The sequence below is a fragment of the Calypte anna genome, chromosome 12 (assembly GCF_003957555.1).
Source record: "Calypte anna isolate BGI_N300 chromosome 12, bCalAnn1_v1.p, whole genome shotgun sequence".
Lineage (NCBI taxonomy): Eukaryota > Metazoa > Chordata > Aves > Apodiformes > Trochilidae > Calypte > Calypte anna.
Genome location: NC_044258.1, coordinates 20112004 through 20133590, shown reverse-complemented (window position 1 = coordinate 20133590; position 21587 = coordinate 20112004). Strand labels below are relative to the sequence as shown.

The window sequence follows — 21587 nt, the reverse complement described above, 5'->3', positions numbered from 1 at the left end:
CACTCCCAAGCTCACCATTTTATGACATTTAAATCTAGCCCAACTCACCCCCTCCGAGATCCCCGTTTTATGACTGCACTGATTTAGAATTAACCTCATCCCTCGACTGAAAAAAAAACCCTTTTAATTGCATCAAGAAAGAGTCCTCCAGTTTACTACTTGGCTGCATCTGCCTGCATGGAAGCAGCAGCAATCCCCTCTGTTCATCCTTAGAAGAGAGCTTCAAGGAGTCAACCTGTGGATATCTGTGAGAGGAGCACAAAGAATTCAGTTTTGGCATGGATGTGTTTGGTTTAGCTTGAGTGTAACAGTGTTCCCAGGTCTTTATTAATGAGGGCTTCCTGGGCATGTGTAACAGCAATAAAAGCAGTTGCACTACTACAGATGAATGTGCAAAGGAATGGTTTTCAACAACACTTTATTGAAGCACTTCAAAATGATCACAATGATAGATGTTGCCTTTAACAGAACAAAACCTGTCATGTCATAATTAAAAGGCACTAATCCTGGCACAAAGGTCTACTTACCCACCTTCCACTGAGACAGAAATAAAACAGATTTTTTTTTACTTCTCCTTCAAAAGAGTACATGCACATACCCCTTCCAGTGCCATCCTGCTTTTGTCACTTAAAACATGTAAAGAAAACATGTTTCACCAAGGCAGACTCTAACATTCAGCTTCTGCAGCCCTAAAACAACAGACTGTGCACTCAAGGTTTATGATTTAGTGAGACGAGAGTCATTCTACACCCATGCTTTTGGGAACAGAAGTCCTGAAGCACACACCACTCTCAGGCACTCCCAGGTTACTTGCCCTTTAACTCAACTCCTTGCTTTGCTCTCGGTGTCTTTGGCAATCCCCTGCTCTTAGCAAGACAGCTCAGAAAACCCGATTTACACCCAACCCCCCCTGCTTAGAATTCACAGGGCTCTCTGGAGTCAGGGTCAGTGCAGCAGGCAGCCCGCAGGGAGCAGTGCTGGGCATGGGAAGGGAGGAGGAAGCACATTGCTTTCACAGTCAGTAAACACACACCAAGCAACTCAAGACATGCCACAGCCACAGAAACTAGAAAATGAAACCTTAGAAAAGTTAAAAGCTCGATAAACCAGCTAGGTCACACTTCAAGTTATCGTAAATCCCTGCACAACATTCCTACACTAATTTAACCACAGAGGCTGTTTAAGGCATTTTCTTTGGCCTTCTTTCTTCTACCAGAAAGTGAAGACTATGCAGTTCCGCTTGTCAGCACACACAAAGGGCCATCTTTCCAACTCATTTCCATCAAGATGCAAAGAGAAAACACAAATCAATAAGAAACTAAATTTTTAGTTCATGAAGCAGCTCTACACTTGTGCATATCTCAGGCTGCCAAGTGGGGAGGGACAGAACTGCTCTGTGCAACTGCTCAGATGCTCAGCAGCACTCAGGGTGCTGATGAGAGTGATGCTGCCCTGTAACTGTGCTCAAAGCAACCCCCATCCATCCACACACTGCTGACAGGACATGAACATTCCAAGGAAAACCTTCACACAGCCTGGTGCTGCGGGTGCACACACAAACATCTCTTCCCAGGCCAGGCCAGAGATGCTCTGCTCTATCAAGGAAAGCCACTGCTTGTACTGAACAAAACCCAACATTTAATACCATGCAATACCACCACATCTCGAGGTCATGCTGGTATGACTGGTGTCCAGCTTGCATCCAGATTCCTGACCAAGAGCTCTCTCTGGCTCAGCATTTGCCTTTTCACAAGACCCATTTTTCTTACTATGCTGATGTTCAAGGCCTGCTGCAGATACATCAGAAGAGAGTTGCAGGACTACAGCTACTGATGTTTAAGTACAATAATTTAGTTTACTAAAATGAATCCCACAAAGCAACTTAAGAAGATTAGAAATTTGTTCATCCTCTTTTTACTAGCCAGGCCCACTCAAGAGCCAGAGACAAGTAAGTAATCAATCTAGAAGCAGAACACAACTACAGCACCCAAGTTCATCAGACAACACTGCTAATGCCTATCCTAGGCTCCACACCTTTATTAGAACAGAAAAGGTGTAATCTTGGACTTAACTGTGGCAGATGAGCAAGTAGTGTTCCCAGTGCAAGGCTGGAAGGTGGCAGGAACAGCCTCACTTCTCTGGAAAGGCTTCCTACACTTCCCTTCTGTCTCACAATGAAGGTAGTTGGCAAGTTAATCAAACCCTGGAAGAAGAAAGGTGTTTAATCCTCTGCACTGAATTCAAATAGCCTCTTCCAGGGCTGCATTTCTGCCAGCTGAGCAACTCAAGGCATCTGGCAGAACAGTACAAGACTAGCTGTGAGACCCTAGGCAGTCATTTCATGAAGAAATGCAAATGCACTTTTTAGAGCACACACCATAGGTGGCCACTGGAACTCCCCTGGCTACTTCCATTTAGAAACTATTCCTTAAATCCCACCTCAAGCAATCAGCTGTTCACACCACTGCTGGTTGAAGTGATTAACACTGGTATCAGACCAACCTGGGTGACAAAGCTGGCAGCAGTAATGCTGTTTTCAGATTTTGTGTCTAGAGGCATTTTGCTTTGAATGTTACTTCAGGCTGCTTGTTCCACATGCAGGAAACTCCCATCAACTAAGAAAAATGCACACAATATTTTACTCAACAGTTCAATAGTTCCTCCCACCAGCTGAGTTACAGATGGAGGATGCTAACTAACCAGTACTCAGGCCTAAAAGGTAACCTGATACAGCTCAGCAACTCTGAAAGCTTACAAGGAAGCAAGCCCTGAATAGAAAACATCCAATTTGGTACCAGTACTTGGAAGATGTTGATATTTGGGCCTGAAAGCTAATCAGTGACTGAGAGAAAATAATGCAGCTAAAGCATCTGGGAAGAAGTTGGTGTAACTTCTGATAAAAAACCAAAACCAACAACAACACAGCAAAGATTTTGTTCAAGACCTCAGTCAACAAAAGCCTCACTTTCCAATAAGAATCTTAATGCTTTAATTGGCAGTGAATGATCAGGCACTGCTAGATTTGACACTAGAAAAGCTCTAGACTTGACAGCAAGAAACAAGCTTGTAGACACATGCACTTTTTCATGAAGACAGAGCTCCAGAAGGCTGCCCCTACTTAAACCCCTCCAGCTGACAATCTGGTGCTTTTCATAAACACAATGAAACACTGAGGTCTGCTGAGACTGACTAGCCAAGCTTGGTCATGTAAGCTCAGAAAACCCCAGGCCTGAAAGGTAGTTTTGTAAGCACTTCCCTCAGATAGCTGAAGCACAGATCATAACAAAATTCAAGTATTTTCTGAGACTTCTTCCCCCACTGTAATCTTTTGGGAGAGTACAGACCCCCCATAACATATTGCCATGAGTTTAGCCACATCAACTCATCAGTCAGTTCAGTGTCAATACAACCCTCAAAACAGAAGTTTATTGAGTAAAGCTGAAGAGCAGCAAACCAACATATGCATCACCTAAATAAAAAAAAAATTCACGTATTTACAAAGTTCAGTAATTGTATAAGTTGTTCACATGCAGAGAGTAATGCACAGGTTAACAATTGGTAGTGTTTGGATGCCATAAACGCTGAAAGCAGTGAAGTATATAAACACCAAACACATCGAGTTTAGCTATAGGCCAGTTAATTAAACAGTGACCTGGTCCCCCACAAAGATCCACACATTCTAGTTTAGTTTCCTTATTTTAGGCACAAGCAAGTTTGCTAAATAAAGTAACTGTAGCAGTTCCTGGTGAACTAGGGACTACAGTAGCAAGTTAATATACCCTCTCCTCTACAGCACCAGAGTATGAATTCATTGAAACCATGCTTCAGAGAACTGAAAGGGGACAAAAAGTTAGAATGCAAGCTGAGACTGAATGCAGGCTGCATGTAGTGTCTGTGCAACAATGCAACAGTTCATACAGAACAGTAAGGCTATGGCAGGCTAAATTAAAACTGGCTTGTCACAACCAATATGGGCTGAACAGTGTTTGCAACCAAAGGACTTGGACAGAATGCAAACTCCACATTTAGGTGAAGAATCACACACAGTGTGAAGCAACACGAGCAGGTGTAGCATGTATTTGCACACACTTGTAAGCCACACTGACAGTACTGTATGAACAAACCAGAATTAACAAGTCTGTCCTTTTAAATATACTGAAGTCACTGAGAGAAAGAAAAAAAAAGCTACAAAAACATTACAATCTTTAGTTTACAGATACTTTCCTATACTGTAGGAACTAGTCAAGAAATAGGATCAATTCATTGGCTCTCTTGTGCTTTGATGCAGCAGAACACTTCATCTTGCCACTTTGCACATGGTTACATCAAGAAAGCAGGCAGGTCTAGAGTTGTCACAATAGCCCAGCTGTTCATAGCACCAGGTGAAACTGTGCCCAGCCACTTCATGAGCAGGGGAGACACCAGACAATCACACAGATATTGTGCTACAGCTCAACAACTAACCGACTGACTCTACAGGAAAACATCAGTAATTTAAGTGTCATGCAGCTGCTCAGAATGTGCGCTCTGGTTCCAGATAGAGACCTCGAGAATCTGTGGATAGAAAGATGTATTTGAGCCAAGTCTGATGTTCCTAGCAATTGGTTTTCATGCTGAAATACTCCAATTTTTGAAAGCTTGACAGAGCGGTCCACTCCCATCCCCCACACAAATGTTAAACAGAAGCAACAGAATGATTTTAAGCAGTTGACTCTTTCCTAATTCATCATGAGAGTTTTCTTGATTTCAAGTGACTGGGTAAGATCTCAGCTGTAGATTAATGATGCTGATCTATGCCTTGTGCTCCCCTTTGCAAACAGTTTCCATTTCTCTGCTTACAAACACACATCACATGCATTTGTGAGACAGATCAGTATCTCACAGCTCACGCTTAAATGTTTTCTAACTACTGTATGTGGCACCTTACAGAATCTTAATGCTGTCAAGCATCAGCATCTTCAAGCCACTAAACACTAGAAATAAAACACTTGCTGAAAATCATATAAAAACCTGGCCCTGAAAAACCAGAACAGAGTGTACCATCATAGTTAACATGATAGAGAGATAGTCTTTTTTTAAAAAGCCCCCCCAAAACCCTCCCACCGTAGATGGTTGTAAAATAAATATTTGTGCTGACTTTATCATGACAACTCTAGTTGTTTTGTGACAGAATAGGAATACAAGTCTTCAGCAGTGCACATGAGAAATGAACTGTGAAAAGGCAGATTCTTGATACAGGATTTTTGGGTAATATCTCATTATGGAGGGAAGTGGACAATTGAGATTATGGCCAACTGGTTCTGGAGATTCCAGGAAGACTTCAGCTTCTTCTAGATTTTGAATGCTGAATAAGCCACTGAAGCGTGATATCTGAAGAGAGAGAGAGAAGAGAAGTTCCACATTCAGGTGTCTGTCTGCATTTGTACCACTGGCACTGCCCTGGAATGCCAGTGCCTACAAGTACATGACAGGAATTATCTAGCCCTTCTCCAGAGGATGGCCCAAGACAGATCATCAGAATCAGTATTTTAATGCTTGCTGTCTGTGCTTTAGCCCATCAGCCTTTAGATCACATTTAAAGGAACTGCTTCAGACATCCTGGTTCTTCAGTCAACTACAGTTCTAACAAAGAGACATCCCTTAATCTGATACTTTAGTAGGGTTCACATAATTAGTTTTAGATTAACATTGCTCTGTTTTCCAGTCTGATGAGAACAAAGTTAGTTTAGCCCTACAATTCCAGGTATCAGGGTCCTCCATGCTTCAGAGAGGATCTCCTAAGGAAATGAAATGCTTCCCACAGCACCTTCCCTAGAGACCACTGATGCTTAGCAGTGCTGGGAGCCTTTTGAGGAGGAAATGTCATAAGGAGCATCTGTTTCTCCTGTCCACCATGTTTGAATCTCTAAATGAAGGCAAAGTGACAGGAGCTTCTTGGATAAGAAGCCCAAAGAGTTCCACAGACCGTTTGTTTTTCTTGGAAAGAAGCTGAGTCCTTAAAATAAAGCAGTTCTAACATCCTCCATGCCAGCCTGAAGTTTCCCTCATCACTAAACTCATTGTAGCTCCCCAGTGAACCAGGGTTAATCTCATGGCAGCCACAGAAGGCATGAGGAGAAGGATGGCAAGTGTATTTAAGCAGTGTGGTTTTGTTCAGTGGACATTCCATAGTTTACTTACAATACAAGCATCAAGTACTTGGTATTACAAGGTGCCCTGGGCTCTGCCTTTCAACTCCAGAAATTCTGAAGCAATTGATGTCAGCACCAGAAAAATTTACTGCCTGGCTGCATGGAGCAGTAACCAGCAGAGGTCACACTGTGAACTGCTGTGCTAAGAGCAAGGGAAGATGATAATTTCAAGAGAATGACTGTCAAGGAAAGACTTGCTTCAAGTACTTGCTAACCTCATGAAGTGAGGCAGAGTTGAGAGTACCTGATAAAAGTACAAAACAATTCAGACCAAGCTGACAGTGAGACTACTCAGCTAATGGCTGCAAACTAACTAAAGAAAGGCAGCAGGTTCCACAGAAGACTGACATATGTTTGGGTAACTACAACCCCTGCAACTTTAACATCAGTCAGGCTTCCTCACTGCCATCAGGAGTTGTCCTGAATTTAACCAGTGCACTCACACATTGTTTTTTGATTTGCTACCAGTTTCCTGAAGCTGGGAAGCTTGGGTTTAAAAAAAGTCACAATCCCTCAAATCCATCCTCTAACAGCTCTTCAGAATGCTTAGCCATTTAAGGTTAATAATTACCTATATTATCTTTCTCTTTGCAAGAAATTGAGTAGCAGCAGATTTCTCTGTCCTGAATAGCAGCAAGGTTCCTAGGAAAGAGAGAACATTTCAATAGACATTTCACTTGTAACAAGGACTCTAACACTGAGTTTCTAAACTATTTCCCCTTCATCTTCTTCAGGTAACTCATTTTCATACAATGCTTCAGCTGCCTCCTCTTCCTGGGTTTTCTACTTCCAAATGAAGGTGTCTTGATCCAACAGCCCTATGGACATGAATTAATTCAGGGAGATAAAGCAGCCCTTCTTAGGAAGGGTTAGACTTACATCTTTTCAATTAGCTGTTTCTCATCCAAAGCATTAGGAAGGTCTCTCTTATTTCCAAGTACTAGAACCTGAAATCCAGAGCAGAAGGAAACTGTTGCAGCTTAGCTTATTAAAAATAAAATAAAACAAAACAACTTCAAACTTCAGGCAAGTCTGACAAACAGTCTGCACTACTCTATTAAATCTAACAGAATGAGACATTCACTACTAAGCCAGATCACAAAGGAAAACTAAGTCACAGGGAAAGTGGGGTTCTGTGCAAAAAACAAAAACTGTTCTGTGCAAAAAGCAAACACAAGAACACGTGAGCTGATAAAACTGAGAACAATCCCAGCAGACTTTCAGCTGAGGTTCCCCAAACTTATTCTACACTTCTGTACTACATTCTGGTTAACCTGTACTAAAGGAGACTCTGGAAGACAGCACAAACTCCTGTTGTGCAGCACTCTCAACTTCTGTTGGAACTTTATGGTTTTTTTGTGAGCACTGCACAAGAATAAGATCAGCAAAGGACTGACTGAGGTGAACAATTTAGGTATAAATTCACATTTACACTATCCAGTAAGGTTAGGCCTTTCACTCAAGAGTTCAAGCCAGCCTTCAGAGCTGCTGAAGTTACACACATTCATTCCTCAAGCAAGTTTAATACTGTGCAAGTCAGTGTTACTTACAGGGATTCCTTGTAGCTGTGGCTTATCTAGAAGATTGTGCAGCTCATTTCGAGAGGCTTCTATTTTTTCACGATCTGCAGCATCTACCATGTAGCTTTAAAGAGAAGTTTAAGTTAGTGAGACTGAACTACTTCAGAAACAGCAGTCTTCCCTTTAATCTGCCAGCTTTGAGCACATTCAACAAGGCTTTAAAAGAAAGCTAGGTCTCCCGAGCAAAGAATTTGGTTCTTTAAAAAAAAAAAAAGAGATAAAAATCTCTAAGATCAAGTAGATGAAAGATTCTTTCAGCTAGACAGCACTGCCACCCAGCTCACAGGAAGTGAGTAGGACTCCCAATCAGATAAAGATGCCTGATAAGAAAATAATCCATCTTGAGCCCTGAACTTAGGGGTTAAAAAAAGAAAAGTCAGTCTGGTTGCAGTATGGTTTCAATACTAAAATGAGTGCTACTGAGTCAAGCATGCACTGTTAAAGAGGAGTAAATCTGAAGTTCATGCACTGTTAAAGAGCAGTAAATCTGAAGTGAAGTACTAGCCAAAGGAAGGTGAGACTTACACAATAGCATTAACTCCTCTGCAATATCTCTCCCACATGCTTCGGAATCGTGGCTGCCCTCCTATATCCCAAATCTTAGGGCAAAGGGGAGAAAAAGACAGTTTAGCCATGCACTGTGTTTAAACATGACACACAAAGATAAGCCACAAAATCAAAACAGTTTTTTTTTCCTTTCTTCTTAGGCCAGCTGCAAGACCTCTCACAAGGTGAGAACAGAAATAATCCCTTGTACAGCTGCTCAAGGCTTGCAGGTCCTACAGCAAAAGATGAAAACTGTGGCATCTTAATCCTGAGGCAAGAACACATTTATTTGTACACTAAGTTTTCACACTGTGGAATACAAGAAAATAAAAGATGATGTATTGACTCAAAACTCTGATGTAAGTCTTCCCTTGAGCAATATTGATGAGCACAACAGGAGGATCTCTGGGCCCCAAACATGTAAAAATTAACTCAGATGAAAGCCAGACAGCACTGTCACAACACTGCTTCAACTACTCCATGAAACTGGAAATCACACACAGCTTCTCATTTAAGAAACCCCATAAATAAACACAAGGGTATTTTTAAGCTATGGGACAGATTTAGCTGAGCCTCTTCAGCTTCCTATATTTGTCCCAGCAGTGGGAGCAAAACAGAGCAAGCACAGAGGTTTTAAACCACAAGCAGAAGACAGCTTTGCAGAGGTTTAAAAAGAGGGAGCCAGGAGTGGTCACATACCTTTATTGTAACATTACCCTTTGTAACTTTTCTCATGTTGAAGCCCACAGTAGGAATCATATCTTCACTGAACTGACCTGACTGGAAAGACAGAAAGCTCAGGTTAGTGCTTATGTGATGCAGCTACTTTACACAGTAAAATATCATATGCTTTTTCTAGCCATTTGCCTTCCAACTGAAGACTTTATAGCCCAATTAGTCATAGATCTTACATTCATGTGCACAGAAGCTTGTGTGAAGTCACTCAAGTCACTTCTAAAGAAAATTTTCAAGCCCTGAGGTAGTCAGGGAGGCAACTTGGGGACAAGTGTTTTGCATAACTTAACAGCTGGTCAATCAGGGCAAGCACAGGAAAAGAGCCATTCCCTATTTCCACTGGAGCCAAGCTCTGCACATCAGGATCTCCCAGTTACCTGCAAGCTAGAACTACCCAGAAGATTTTCCTCTGATGCAAGCTCCTTTTTGGACAGCAATCAGAGTAATAAATCACTCTTGTGGAGTAAGGCTCCAACCCACAGGTATGGGTTGGCTCCCTGAGGAGTTTTAAAAGGCTGCAAAGTGGAAGGACCTGACAGGTCTGCTTGCTGCCAGGCTGCACAGTGCCCAACTTGTTCAGCACTGGAAAAGGCAACCAAAATGCAACTGGAGAAGATTTCCACCAGAAGTTCAGCATCACTTTGAGCTCTGACATGACTGCTGCAGAACAGTGTTGCATTAGAGAGGCTCTTTCTCTAGTGGCAGATGTTTTACTCTTCTGCTGCACTTTTATCTGTAACAGCTTGAGCCAAGTTCACTGCCAGCTCCTGTAGCTCACCCAGGAGCCATAACAAGTGTTATCAACAGTAGTACAGATTTCCCCCTCATGTTCCCTTGGCAATTTGGCAGGAGGTGAATCTCAGCCATAGTGGTCATTACCTCACTACATCCATTATGTGTAATAGAACCAGACAGTTGACCAGATTTGGGGAAAAAAAATAAATAAAAAAAAAAAGGTGGACTCCAATGCATTAAGTTGTTTAATTAGGGTCTGGTATCACTGCAGCAGTTCTGCTTCTCTCCCCTGATGCTGTACAGGGAAACCAGCCTCAGTTAAAAGCCCTTTAAGGTCTATGATGCAGACATAACCCCCCAGACTAAGTCAGAGATGAACTGCTCACAGGCTGGAAGCAGTAACTAAGTCTGAGTGGACATTCCTTGAGCACACGTTGTTCAGTGTGCAACCAGATGATCAGGTTCTGAACCCAATGGTTTCTCATGCACTTCTCTGCTTAGAAGCACACACTTCCTTCAGCTTGTTCCCCCTCCAAGAAAGCTGTGATCTTCAAGAAGCAAACCAAAGCTGTGGCTTCACACAACACAGACTCAGTATAAAGCTGATAACCATTAGGAGCCCAGAGCTGTCCCTCTGAGCCAGGCTGCTGATGTGTAGCCCAGCAGCGGAAACTTGACTGTTTCCCATGCCTGAGACAGCTCAGCTCATCAAGCACTTACTGCCAATCTTGCCTTTGAAGGGTCAGCTTGCCAGATTGCACAAGAACCACTGCATTCCTGCCTCTTGTCACACCCTACACCCACATCTTCTAACCCAACATCTTCCCTCAACCTCCATCTCCTTGTGCTCCTTAGAAGTACCCCGCATGCTGCCAGCTCTTCCCACCCAGATACTTCCTGAGCCTTCACCTCAGAGCTGTTTCTGTCCATAGCTTGTGCTCACTTTTAGGATACAAATCCCTCCAGCTGGAGCAGCACCTCGCTTGCCAGGTGTTTCATGTGATGTTGAAATTACTGCCATCCCCCACTGGGAAGCTTTTAGAGTCTCCAGAAAAGCTGCTGCACCTTATACTGCTTTCCAAGTACACCCTACCCACATCCAGGTGGCACAACATCTCACTCTGTGTCTTGCTTAAAAACTGCCCTACAGAGCTGCTCAGTTACAGCTGCAGCTTCCTGGACTCTGCTTTGCAGGTGAGACAAACCAGAACTCTCCAAAACACTTCCTGAGCTGTCAGGAAGAAGAGGACAGGGTAGGAGGTGACTTCACTGAGCAGCCTCCAAAGCACAAGCACAGGTTTTCCCTCTATAGGAAGTTTGGAGGCTGTGGGTTTTGAGGTGAGGTGGGCACTTGATAGTTTTGACTGCAGGGTTTGACCTATTGATCCACTCAGATCCTTATCTGAAAGGCCTCACTCTGATATGAATGGGTGTTCCTCTGTTCATAGCCACTGAAGCTACTGGCAGCCACCTTTTAAGACGACTCAAAAAAACTGGTTAAAACTATTGTAATGGATTTTGCTGTCAGGCAGGAACCTCATCTGACAGGTTCTGCTATTGTAGCCAAACACCCTGTCCCAGAAATTAGTTCTCTAAACCTAGAATTTGGAGGACTCTTGCTTACTATCACTACAGAGGGAAAAAAAAAAAAAAGCCAAGGAATTCAGCTGCATCTTTTGAGTATTCAAAGGCAAAAGCTCCTCAGAACCACAGAACAAGGAGAATATGCTTTTAGTAGTGCACAGTTCTGCTTGAATTAGACTGCCCCCTCATCTTCCCTGGAGCAATTACTCAGCTCTCTCACAGTGTGTTCACAACAGGATGCTTTCTCCTTCTAAAACAGGCATCAGCTTTACACCAACTTTGATAAGCACCAAAATATTTTCAGTTCCCCATCTGAAAGTGCCTGGCTGTTGCCATACACAGCAAACACAGCTCAGACACCCAGCAAGGACAGCAAGAGCAGTTGCTTACAAGTCCAGCAATAGCATCTGTTTTCAGCACCTGTGAGCATTCCAAGAGGCAGGCACTGTACTTCATCCAGGCCTGCTGGATGATCAGCCTTGGCTCCTAGAAGTGGTTCTGAATTATGGCATTATCTCTGAGGTCCCACAGACCATCCAGCACTAATACAAACTCTTTGCTGAAGGTCACAAAAACAAAGTTATCTCCAGCCCCTGTATGAAAGACAAGAAAGAGGGAGACTAAACAGACTGAATTTTCAGGGACCACGTGCAGATAGAACCTGCTGGACTTGTCTTGGAGCCTCTTGGCTCCCTTTTCGATACTCAAAGCTCCTGGAGAAGCCAAGCATGTGATTTCAGTGCAACATGAAGCCCTTTACCTGCCTGAGTACTACTGCTGGATAAGGATTCTTCAGAGAGGCAAAACTGCTCCCAGAGTGAAGTGAGTGCCTGCCCTGTGAGCCAACACCTCCCTGCATCCATCTCTTTGGGCTCAGCTCTCCCAGCACTAACTCTTGCACAGCCTGGAGCATTTATTAAAGCTCTCTCCATCTCAAACCAGACCCAAGTCAGCTCACCTCTCAGACACCAGCTTTGGGACATGCTCTGAAGCTGCCCCTGTGCCCAAACACACCCTCAGGCACACCTTGGTACCTGTAACACTTGCAGACTGCTCCCCACAGGGTCTGTGCCCCCTCCCTCAGCCTTGCCCCAGGAGTGAGCCAGCAGTGTCACTGACAGAACAGCTCATTTCCCAGAGGGCAGGATGAGAAGACTTCCAAAAAGCATTTAACTCACCATAACCTAACACTCCAGGAGTGTACAAAGGATCCAAGTTCAGCCTTTTCATTAATGCTTACTCAATACTGAAACAAACTACTTCCTAAATCTACCATTTCAAGTTGTCTTCAGAGTGAAGGAAAGAAAAAAAGAAGCAAACCACAATTTGGCTACTCCATCTGCCTCTCCATAGCCACAAGCTACAGCCAGCAGACTGCCAACTTCCAGAACTTCCAGGGAGTTAGGACTACCAGCCTGGCAGCACCAAGCCCTAAGCAGCCCCATCAAGTAACTGAGCAGAAGACTGGAATCCCTGCTTCCTTTACCTTCCTTAAAATTTCATTGCAATACACTCAAGGAACCATAAACAGCAAAACTGAAGCTGCAGCAGTAGAAGCAGTGTTCCCTCTTCTTTCTCTCCAGCTCCAGCAGAGTTTGACTCCACAGCCTGCACAAGGAGATGCTTTATATCACCAGGAAAGGTCAGGGCAGCCTTGAGCCTGCATCTCATGATTCATTACTGTTATAGGAGAAATTTCTTCATACAGGCTTGGTGAGTACACAACAAAGATTGTTATCTTTGCTTATAATAATTTTCATCCATCTAGAGGAGATCACAAACTAGCTCAGCCAACTGGGAGACAGAGATCATTGCAGTACAAATTCCAGCCAGGATACTCCCCATCCACCTGAAGCAGCACATTACTTTAAGCTCTTCATCATGACATTTCTTTCCTTTCATGCTAAGAAAAAGGCTGCACCTCTCCAAAATCTCTTCTTAAAGAAAAAAAAAAAAAAAAAGAAAAAGGGAAAAAAAGAAAGCAGAGTAATTTTAGCATTATATAAAGCCACCCCTACACTAAGCCTCCTCTGCAGCATTCAGAGCCTCCACCAAGAAGCACATCCTAAGGACAAATCAGCTCTCTGGCTTCTGCAGTCCAGATTCCTTCTTGAAATACTTCTGCTCTCCAGCTACTTGCTTTTGATCACATTCAGAAGCCTGAACTCCAGTTCTGGAGCTTCAGTCCTTGAGATCTCTCAGTCCCTTGAAAGGCTTTACAACAGCACTCCCATGAGTGATGGCTGCAAGAAGCAAACTGGCTTCTTCTGACAAGAAAATGCATTTTCACTGCCCCAGCCCTGACTCCAGTGGAATATTCAAAAGGATGTTATCAAGTAACTATCATGTATCCAACACACAGCAGTGAAACAAAGCCTACAAAGGCATGGTTTTATCTAGAAGTCAGTCATGGAAGAGCTTTGACAGCCATGAAAAACTCTTTCTCCAGGTGTTCCTGCTCAAAGCCCTTCCCTTGCTGAGAGTGCTCCAGGGGAACTGCAGACCACATGAAACAAAATCCTGATTTCAGTCACCTGTTCCAGACCATCTGGGGCAGAGCAAGCAGGACCTCAAAAGAGTATTAATTGGTGTCTGAGTCACCTCCTATTAGGTTTATTACCTAATGAAGTGAAGCAATCCTTTTCAGGAGACTTCTCTGATGAAGAAACACTTCCCTTAAAAACAGATCAAGCCTCTCACTTCACTGCTGTGTCCATGAAGTGACAACAGAAGCTATTTATGACGTCCAGAGTGTTTCAGAAAGCAGCAGCCAAGCTCTTCAGAACAATCTTCTTTCTGCACTTCCCCAGTGTGACTCCTTTAAGACCAAGTTCCTTACAGGAGTCACGAGGACAGAAGGGAGCCACAGCTCCCAGCTGGCCAAAGGAATCTTTTGTGGAGGGGCACTTCAAAAAAGGCCTCATTCAAAGGCTTGTCCAATATTCCAGAGTTCAAAACCAAACCACACAGACTCAGGTTTTGACACAAATCCTAAAAAGGCATCTTACTTATCCTACAGCCACAATGAGCATAGGTTGAGCTTAGCCCTTACCCCAGACAGCTGAAGGTGGCAGCCTGAGTGCCCCCCCACCCTGCAGTCCTCCCCTCCTGACTGCCAAAAGCCAGTGAGCTTCAGTGTCCCACTGGGACAAGGGAAAAACCTCCTGGTTTACACTTTACACTGGGAAATGCTGTTCTTCACTCTGGCAGCACATTTTAGGGACCAAAGAAGTGTCCCATTATCCAGCAGGATGCAGTGCCTCCAGCCTGGACACAGGGTCAGTTCCCTTGTGTCATGTTTGTGAAGTGAGAGGACAAGGGGAAATGGTTTAAAACTTGAAGAGGGGAGATTTAGGTTGGACATGAGGAAGAAATTCTTTAATTTGAGGGTGGTGAGACTCTGGAACAGGTTTCCCAAGGAAGCTGTGGCTGCTCCATCCCTGGCAGTGTCTCAGGTCGGGTTGGATGGGGTTGGAGCAGCCTGGGCTGTGGGAGGTGTCCCTGCCCATGCAGGGAGGTTGGGACTGGATGAGCTTTGAGGTCTCTTCCAGCCCCAGCCACTCCATGATTCCATGTTTCTGTGGCATCATGTGGAGCTGGGTCCCCTCTTGTCCCTCCCCACCCCAGCAGGGCTGGGACCTGTGCTCTGACACCACATCTGGTAAATGCCTGTCCACAACCACCAGCTGAGGAGACCCAAAGGACAGAAGGTGGTGCAGACTCCAGTAAATCATGGACATTCCAAGCCCTTGGAGAAGCAGCTGACAATTCCAGGTGTGATACTGGCATGACATGGAGTTTCTCTGAACAAGGGCCACAGGCCATCTGCATTATGGAAATTAAGAGCAGGAAGAAATGATATCCTCCCTTGTGAGCAAGTTTACTCATGCACATGGGAAACTTATGCTAAATATCTAATTAGAGGCAGTGACTAATCGAGAGGCTGAGCAAAGCAGAAGCTGCTTTAGCTGCACCCAGCTGTAACAAGGTTTCACTGAGAAGTTTGGGTTTTAAACCTTCTAGTCAAACCAAGTTGGGTGTGATTACAAACCACACTGGGGAATAAATATGCCCCAAACCAGCCAGCAACCTAGAAAAAGGTTCTTTTAGAACTGGACTGTCTGCCTTTCATGGCCTTTGGTGGCAGACAAGAACACTGTGCAGCTGGCTTGGGCTTCTCCTCCTGGTGCATGTGCCTGACTTGGCTGGCATGGATGAGCTGAGGTTTTAATGAGGTCCAGCTCGGTGCTGTCAGGAGCCCAGTGACAACCCTTGGTCACACAGAACCATCCCAGCCATCCCAAGTTCCTGGTGTGCAATCCAGCTTCCAGAGCTGCTCCACAGGACCAGCATCTTGCTGTGTCATCCCTTGCATTTTAGTTCCATGGAATCCCAACACTCACCAGCTCCATCCATCCCAACCATTAACTGGCCTGCAGGGAGCAGCTCAGCTTCTCCAGCACCCACTTCCAGAGGCAGCCCCTGGAGTCAGGTCAGGCAGAGAAGCAAGAGGTTAGCCCTGCATTCCATGGGCAGCAGGACTGCTTCTCTGAGCAGTAACACTGTGCTGATAACAACCTCATGATGGGTTGGGTTGGAGCAAGTCCCTCTCACTCTGCTTCTTTTCAGAGTCACCAGATTCCCTAATTACAAACTTCAGAGCTCTGAGCTGCTCCTTCCAGCCCTCAGACTAAGCAGGCTGTGTTAGCATGCATCACAACTCCCCTTTTTCACTCAGCTTTGCAAGGCTGTTTGAATGACACTCTCACAGATAAATTTCTGGGTGTGATCCCAACCTCTGGTTGAAACCTTGCAAGCTTCAGCCCCAAGCCAGGCCAGCTGGGCACACATGTCAGCTCCTTGGGAGCACTGTTACCACCTGAGACACCCTGGCTGGACTGAACTGCTGAGCATCTCTCAGACCCACCCTGTACCCCTCCACATCCCCACTGGTAACTCCAGCCATGCTGCTGGCACCACACAGAGCAGCAAAGCAGCACTGTCCCCAGTGCCACCCTCACCCAGCACTCCAGACAACAAAAAAAACCTTGCAGAGTAACCTCAGTGCTCCAAGCTGCAAGCACACACCAACCAGTACCAGCTCAGCACCCACAGACTGAGGCTGCTCAGCAGTTTCAGTGCTGGAAATCCAAGCCCAGAGGTACTGGCAGCCACTGCTGGGTGTAAAAGAAAAGGCTTCTGGCATTCAGGTTCAACCAAGCAACTTCCACCTGAGAGGAGGAGGGAGAGGAGGAGTGACAAACCCATTTCACACATTGATCACAAAGCCCACCCCCTGCTGACACCCTCAGCTACACTTTGACAGTCAGTGTAACAAGAACCATAAAAAAACCACAGGAAAATCAGAGCCCTTCCCTACCCACTAACTGGTTCAGCTGACACAAGCACATTCACAAAGCCAGGCAGTAACACTGAGGAGAGAGCCTCAAAACCCAAGGAAATGGGAAGGCTGCTCAGGTTGGAGCCATCAGCTTTCCTCTTCTAGGGGCACCAAACTCACACAATGCCTGCAAAACCAAAAGGTACCCAGGGGCTTCCCATTTCAGCCTCCCTGGATGAGCTTGCCCACTCCAGGGTGTCTCTGGGAATGCTTCCTGCCACGTCCCTCTGCAGCACAGGACAAAGCCAAACCAACCATTTCAGCAGGCCACTCTTTATCTTGTTCAGCAAGGGAAGAGCCTCATGTGGGAGGATTCCCACACCCTTCCTTCATCTCCTCCAGGCAGATCAGCAGAAAAGCAGGAGCCCGAGCTCAGCACTCAGCTGCTCTTTAGGCCTGGAAGTTGCACTTCTTAGCACACACCTTAAGAGAGAGTGGATTACTTAACACGGGTTTCCAGGAGGAGAATAAGACACATTTGAGATAAGAACTGAGTGGAAAACACTTCAACCTCTTACTGAGGCCCCCTGATGAACACTCAGGTAAAAGGAAGCCTCTGAGGACACCTTTTGCCACCAGAACACCCCGTGAGCTGCACACCGATGGTGCCATCGCTGCCTCCAGGGCTCCCCGGAGCACCCGAAGGCTCAGGGAGCGATACCCAACCCGGCTCCCTCCCTCCCCTCCCTCCTTCCCCAGCCCAGCAGCCTCATCCCACCGCTTCACCCCGACTCCCGAGGCGTTCGGGACACAGCCGCGGCTCGGGAGAGCCCCGAGCAGGCATCAGCCGCGGGCTGAGAGAGGGACCCGGGACCCCAGGCCCGGTCCGGTCCGGCCCAGCCGCCAGCCCCTCCCGCCAGGCCCGCAGAGGCCCCCGCCGCGGCCTACCCCGTCCCCGCCGCCCCCCGCCCGTGGCCGCTCACCGCGATGACGTTAACGAAGGTGGTCTTGCCCGAGTACTGCAGCCCCACCAGGGTCAGCTCCATCTCCTCCTTCCAGAAGAGCGAGCGGAACCAGTCCAGCAGCCGGGACAGCAGCGCCAGCATGGTGGCGGCGGGACGGGGGCCGGCGGGCCGAGGTGGATCGGAGGGGGGGAAGGTTTGTTGGCGGTGTCGGAGGTGCCGCCCGGTGGGGCTGGGTCGGGTCGGGCTGGGCCCGGGTTCTGGTTCCGGGTTCTGGTTCTGGCTCCGGTCTCGGCCGCGGCTCGCGGACACCCGCGCGCTCCCTCACGGCCCGGCTCGCCCCCGCGCGCGGTCATATGACGCCTGCGCCGCGGCCTAGAGCGGCCCCCGCACCGCTGCAGCGCCACCCCCCGACCGACAGGAGCCTGGGAGGACCGGGGAGGGGGCGGAGCCCAAGAGCCAGGGGCGGGGCCTGTGACAGAAACACACACACACACACCCCCCACACCCCCCCCCAGCACCCACATCCGGGTACTCAGCGTTAGGGGGTCCCCTGAGACCCTCACATCAGGCACTGAGGGTCAGGGGGTCCCCTCAGACCCCCACATCCCTAGCACTGAGGGTCAGGGGGTCCCCTCAGCCCCCACATCAGGCACTGAGGGTCAGAGGGTTCCCCTCAGACCCCCACATCCCTAGCACTGAGGGTCAGGGGGTCCCCTCAGCCCCTCAGCCCCCACATCAGGCACTGAGGGTCAGGGGGTCCCCTCAGCCCCCACATCAGGCACTGAGGGTCAGGGGGTCCCCTCATCCCCCATATCGAGCACTCAGGGTCAGGGGGTCCCCTCATCCCCCCACATGGGGCACTGAGGGTCAGGGGGTCCCTTCAGCCTCCATATCGAGCACTCAGGGTCAGAGGGTCCCCTCAGATCCCCACATCAGGCACTGAGGGTCAGGGGGTCCCCTCATCCCCCATATCAAGCACTCAGGGTCAGGGGGGTCCCCTCATCCCCCCACATGGGGCACTGAGAGTCATGGGGGTCCCCTCAGTCCCTCCAACCCGGACACTCAGGCTCAGGGGGGACCCCTCAGCCCCCACATCAGGCACTGAGGGTCAGAGGGTCCCCAGGTGAAGCCCCAGTGACACAGGACATCACTTCAGGGGCTTTTCGGGGTGCCCCCTCCACCCTGCTCATCCCTTGGGGTGCCCACCTGGGAGCTGCTGTTTTCTGCCCGGAGCCCCTGAGCTGGGAGCTGCAGGCAAACCCCAGGTGTGCAGAGGCCTCGGGATGCAGGAATATTATCAATAATACATTTTTCAGGTGACAAATGCCAGTGAAACCTCTCATAAAGCTTGACCTGGGCTTCTAGAATTGCCCCAAACCAAGGAGCAGCCCAGAGGAGCTGATGACCCCCATGGAACCAGCCATGCTCTAGAAGTTTCTGCCAAGAATCCATTCCTTCTTCTGTGAACTTTCCCAGCTGATTTCCTGTGGATTTTGCCTCTGTGCTGGTCAGATAACTGTGACTGATTCTTTCCATCCCCAGCCACCCTAAACCTCATTCTGAGCAGCAAAGCCCACAGCAGGTGGGGGTGAGGAACCCTCCAGCTTCCAGAGCACCAAAACGAGAAAGCAAACCAATGCCCACGCCTGCACGGGTTTTAAAGAGAGAGGTGGTACAGATTGACATCCTCATTTACGTAATAAATCCCACACCTTTCCTGACCCTCTGCCCTCCAGGGAGACACCTCTGGGGTTCCCAGTGTCTGTGCTGCTCACAGCTCCTGCCAGGGACTGCTGCAAAGAGACACCAAGGCAGGAGGGACAGGAGCTGAACACATGGAGATGCAGCTGGAAAAAACACCAAACAGTGAGGAGATGACACCATCCCCGAGGAATATTTTGCTTTCCCTGTCTCTCAGGATTTTGTGTGATGTTGCAGAACTGCTGCCAGCCATGGTGGAATGACTGCACTGTGTGTATGATGACTCCTGGGCAGCCTCTCCTGAGGGTTTTCTCTCCCCCTTAGTGCCTCAAGTTCACATTTCACCCCAAGAATAACACCTTTAATAGGTGACCCCAAACAGATTTCAGGGAAGAAGCAGCCTGGGGCAGGGATGGATGAGGATCCTCCAGGGCTTTGCCTTTGCAGGCTCCCTGGGGTTTGCACTCCTGCAGCACCGGCGTGGAAGGAGGAAAATGCAGCCACAACCCTTGCACATCACATGCAAGGATTTTAGCACGGATGTATGGAAAATGGGGAAGAATAAGTGGTGTATCCCAGTCCAGCTGATCCCTGACCATCAGCAGGAGCAGCACAGGTCTCATCTGAGAGGCCACAGAGCACCCTGAGCTCTCAGGGCACTCACCAGCTTGCTGCAGGAGGCAGAAATACCAGATTGCTGTTTGTGTGGCATTGCTCCACCAAGGACAGGCAGCCCCTAACGTTATTTATTGTTTGCTGCACACTTGCAGAGCAGAATCCCATCTCCAGGTGGTATTTATAGCTGTGGCTTGCACTCCTACACATCCAACATTTCCAGGGAAGGCAGGAGCCAGGCCCAGACCCCCAGTGACAGGAGCCAGGTGAGAGCTGGTCCACATGGACAGTGTCTTCCGTGAGCCCATGGTGACTGCAGAGAACCAGAGGATTATCTGGGATGGAAAGGACTTCTGGGACCATCAAATCCAACCCTTGATCCACTCCCCCCGTGGTTCCCAGCCCATGGCACTCAGTGCCACATCCAGTCTGTTCTTAAAAACCTCCAGAGATGGAGAATCCACCCCATCCCTGGGCAGCCCATTCCAATGTCTGGAAAGAATTTCTTCCCAATATCCAACCTAACCCTCCCCTGGCAGAGCTTGAGCCCATGGCCTCTTGTCTGACTGAGCCTGACCCCCCCTGGCTCCAACCTCCTTTCAGGGAGTTGGAGAGAGTGATGAGGTCTCCCCTGAGCCTCCTCTTCTCCAGCCTCAACACCCCCAGCTCCCTCAGCCTCTCCTCATAGGATCTGTGCTCCAGTCCCTTCACCAGCCCAGTTGCCTCCTGTGGACCTGCTCCAGCACCTCAATCTCCTTCCTGAGCTGAGGGGCCCAGAACTGGACACAGGACTCAAGCTGTGGCCTCACCAGGGCTGAGCACAGGGGCAGAATCCCTTCCCTGGGCCTGCTGGCCACACTGGTTCTGATCCAGCCCAGGCTGCCAGCTGGGCACTGCCAGCAGAACAGGGAGCAGCACACCCCAGGCAGCGGCCGTGTCCTCCGGGAAATGATAACCGAGTTCTTCACCCCTGGGTCGGAGCGGATCCCATTTGCCGATCCACCCACCGGATCGCAACCCTGCCGGCGGTACCGAGCGGTTCCGCAGCGGAAAGCAGCCAGGGAGGTACCGGTGCCCCCTCTCCCGGTGCTGCAGGGACATCACAGCCACCTCTGGGCAGGGAAGGCTCAGCTGATGCCCGGCGATTCGGGGATGCTGTGCCTCTCCTCCTGAGCCCGGGGAACCCGTGGGATGTTCCAGCTTCTCCCGTGTCCCGTGACGCCTGTCCCTGCTCTCAGGTGTAGCACAGCAGGAGCTGGGTGTCCCTAAACTGGGAGGAACAGGAGCTCACAGCCTGTTCTTGGCATTTTCCCCCACTTATGGGGCTCTCCAGGTCGCCCTTCACTGTGAGCATCCCTCGGGGGGGATGCTGATGGCTCCACACGGGGTCTGGGGGCTGCTTCCCCTTCCCACCCCAGCTGTCTGCACACACATCCCCCCGGGAATCTTCTCCCTCCTTGGTGCAGCAGTGCAGGTTTGCAATTCCTGGTCCCATGGGATGCAGGAGGAGCATCTGAGGAGGAGCAGTCTGCAGATGGCCAGACCTGAAGAAGAGAGCAGGTACAACCAGGATCAGCTCATCCCTTCCAGTGTC

At 48.2% G+C, this 21587-nt stretch overlaps 1 protein-coding gene across 1 annotated transcript; it reads right to left on the bottom strand.

Moving 5' to 3' along the window:
* Positions 1–401: 401 nt before the first annotated feature.
* On the bottom strand, positions 402–18018 carry ARL8B (ADP ribosylation factor like GTPase 8B). The gene is made up of 7 exons (XM_030458272.1): positions 17696–18018; positions 9017–9097; positions 8297–8370; positions 7742–7835; positions 7071–7138; positions 6763–6833; positions 402–5370 (listed from the first exon to the last, which is right to left on the bottom strand). Exons 1-7 carry the CDS (start codon positions 17816–17818, stop codon positions 5321–5323), a joined length of 561 nt encoding a protein of 186 aa, XP_030314132.1. The 5' UTR covers positions 17819–18018; the 3' UTR covers positions 402–5320.
* Positions 18019–21587: the final 3569 nt, after the last annotated feature.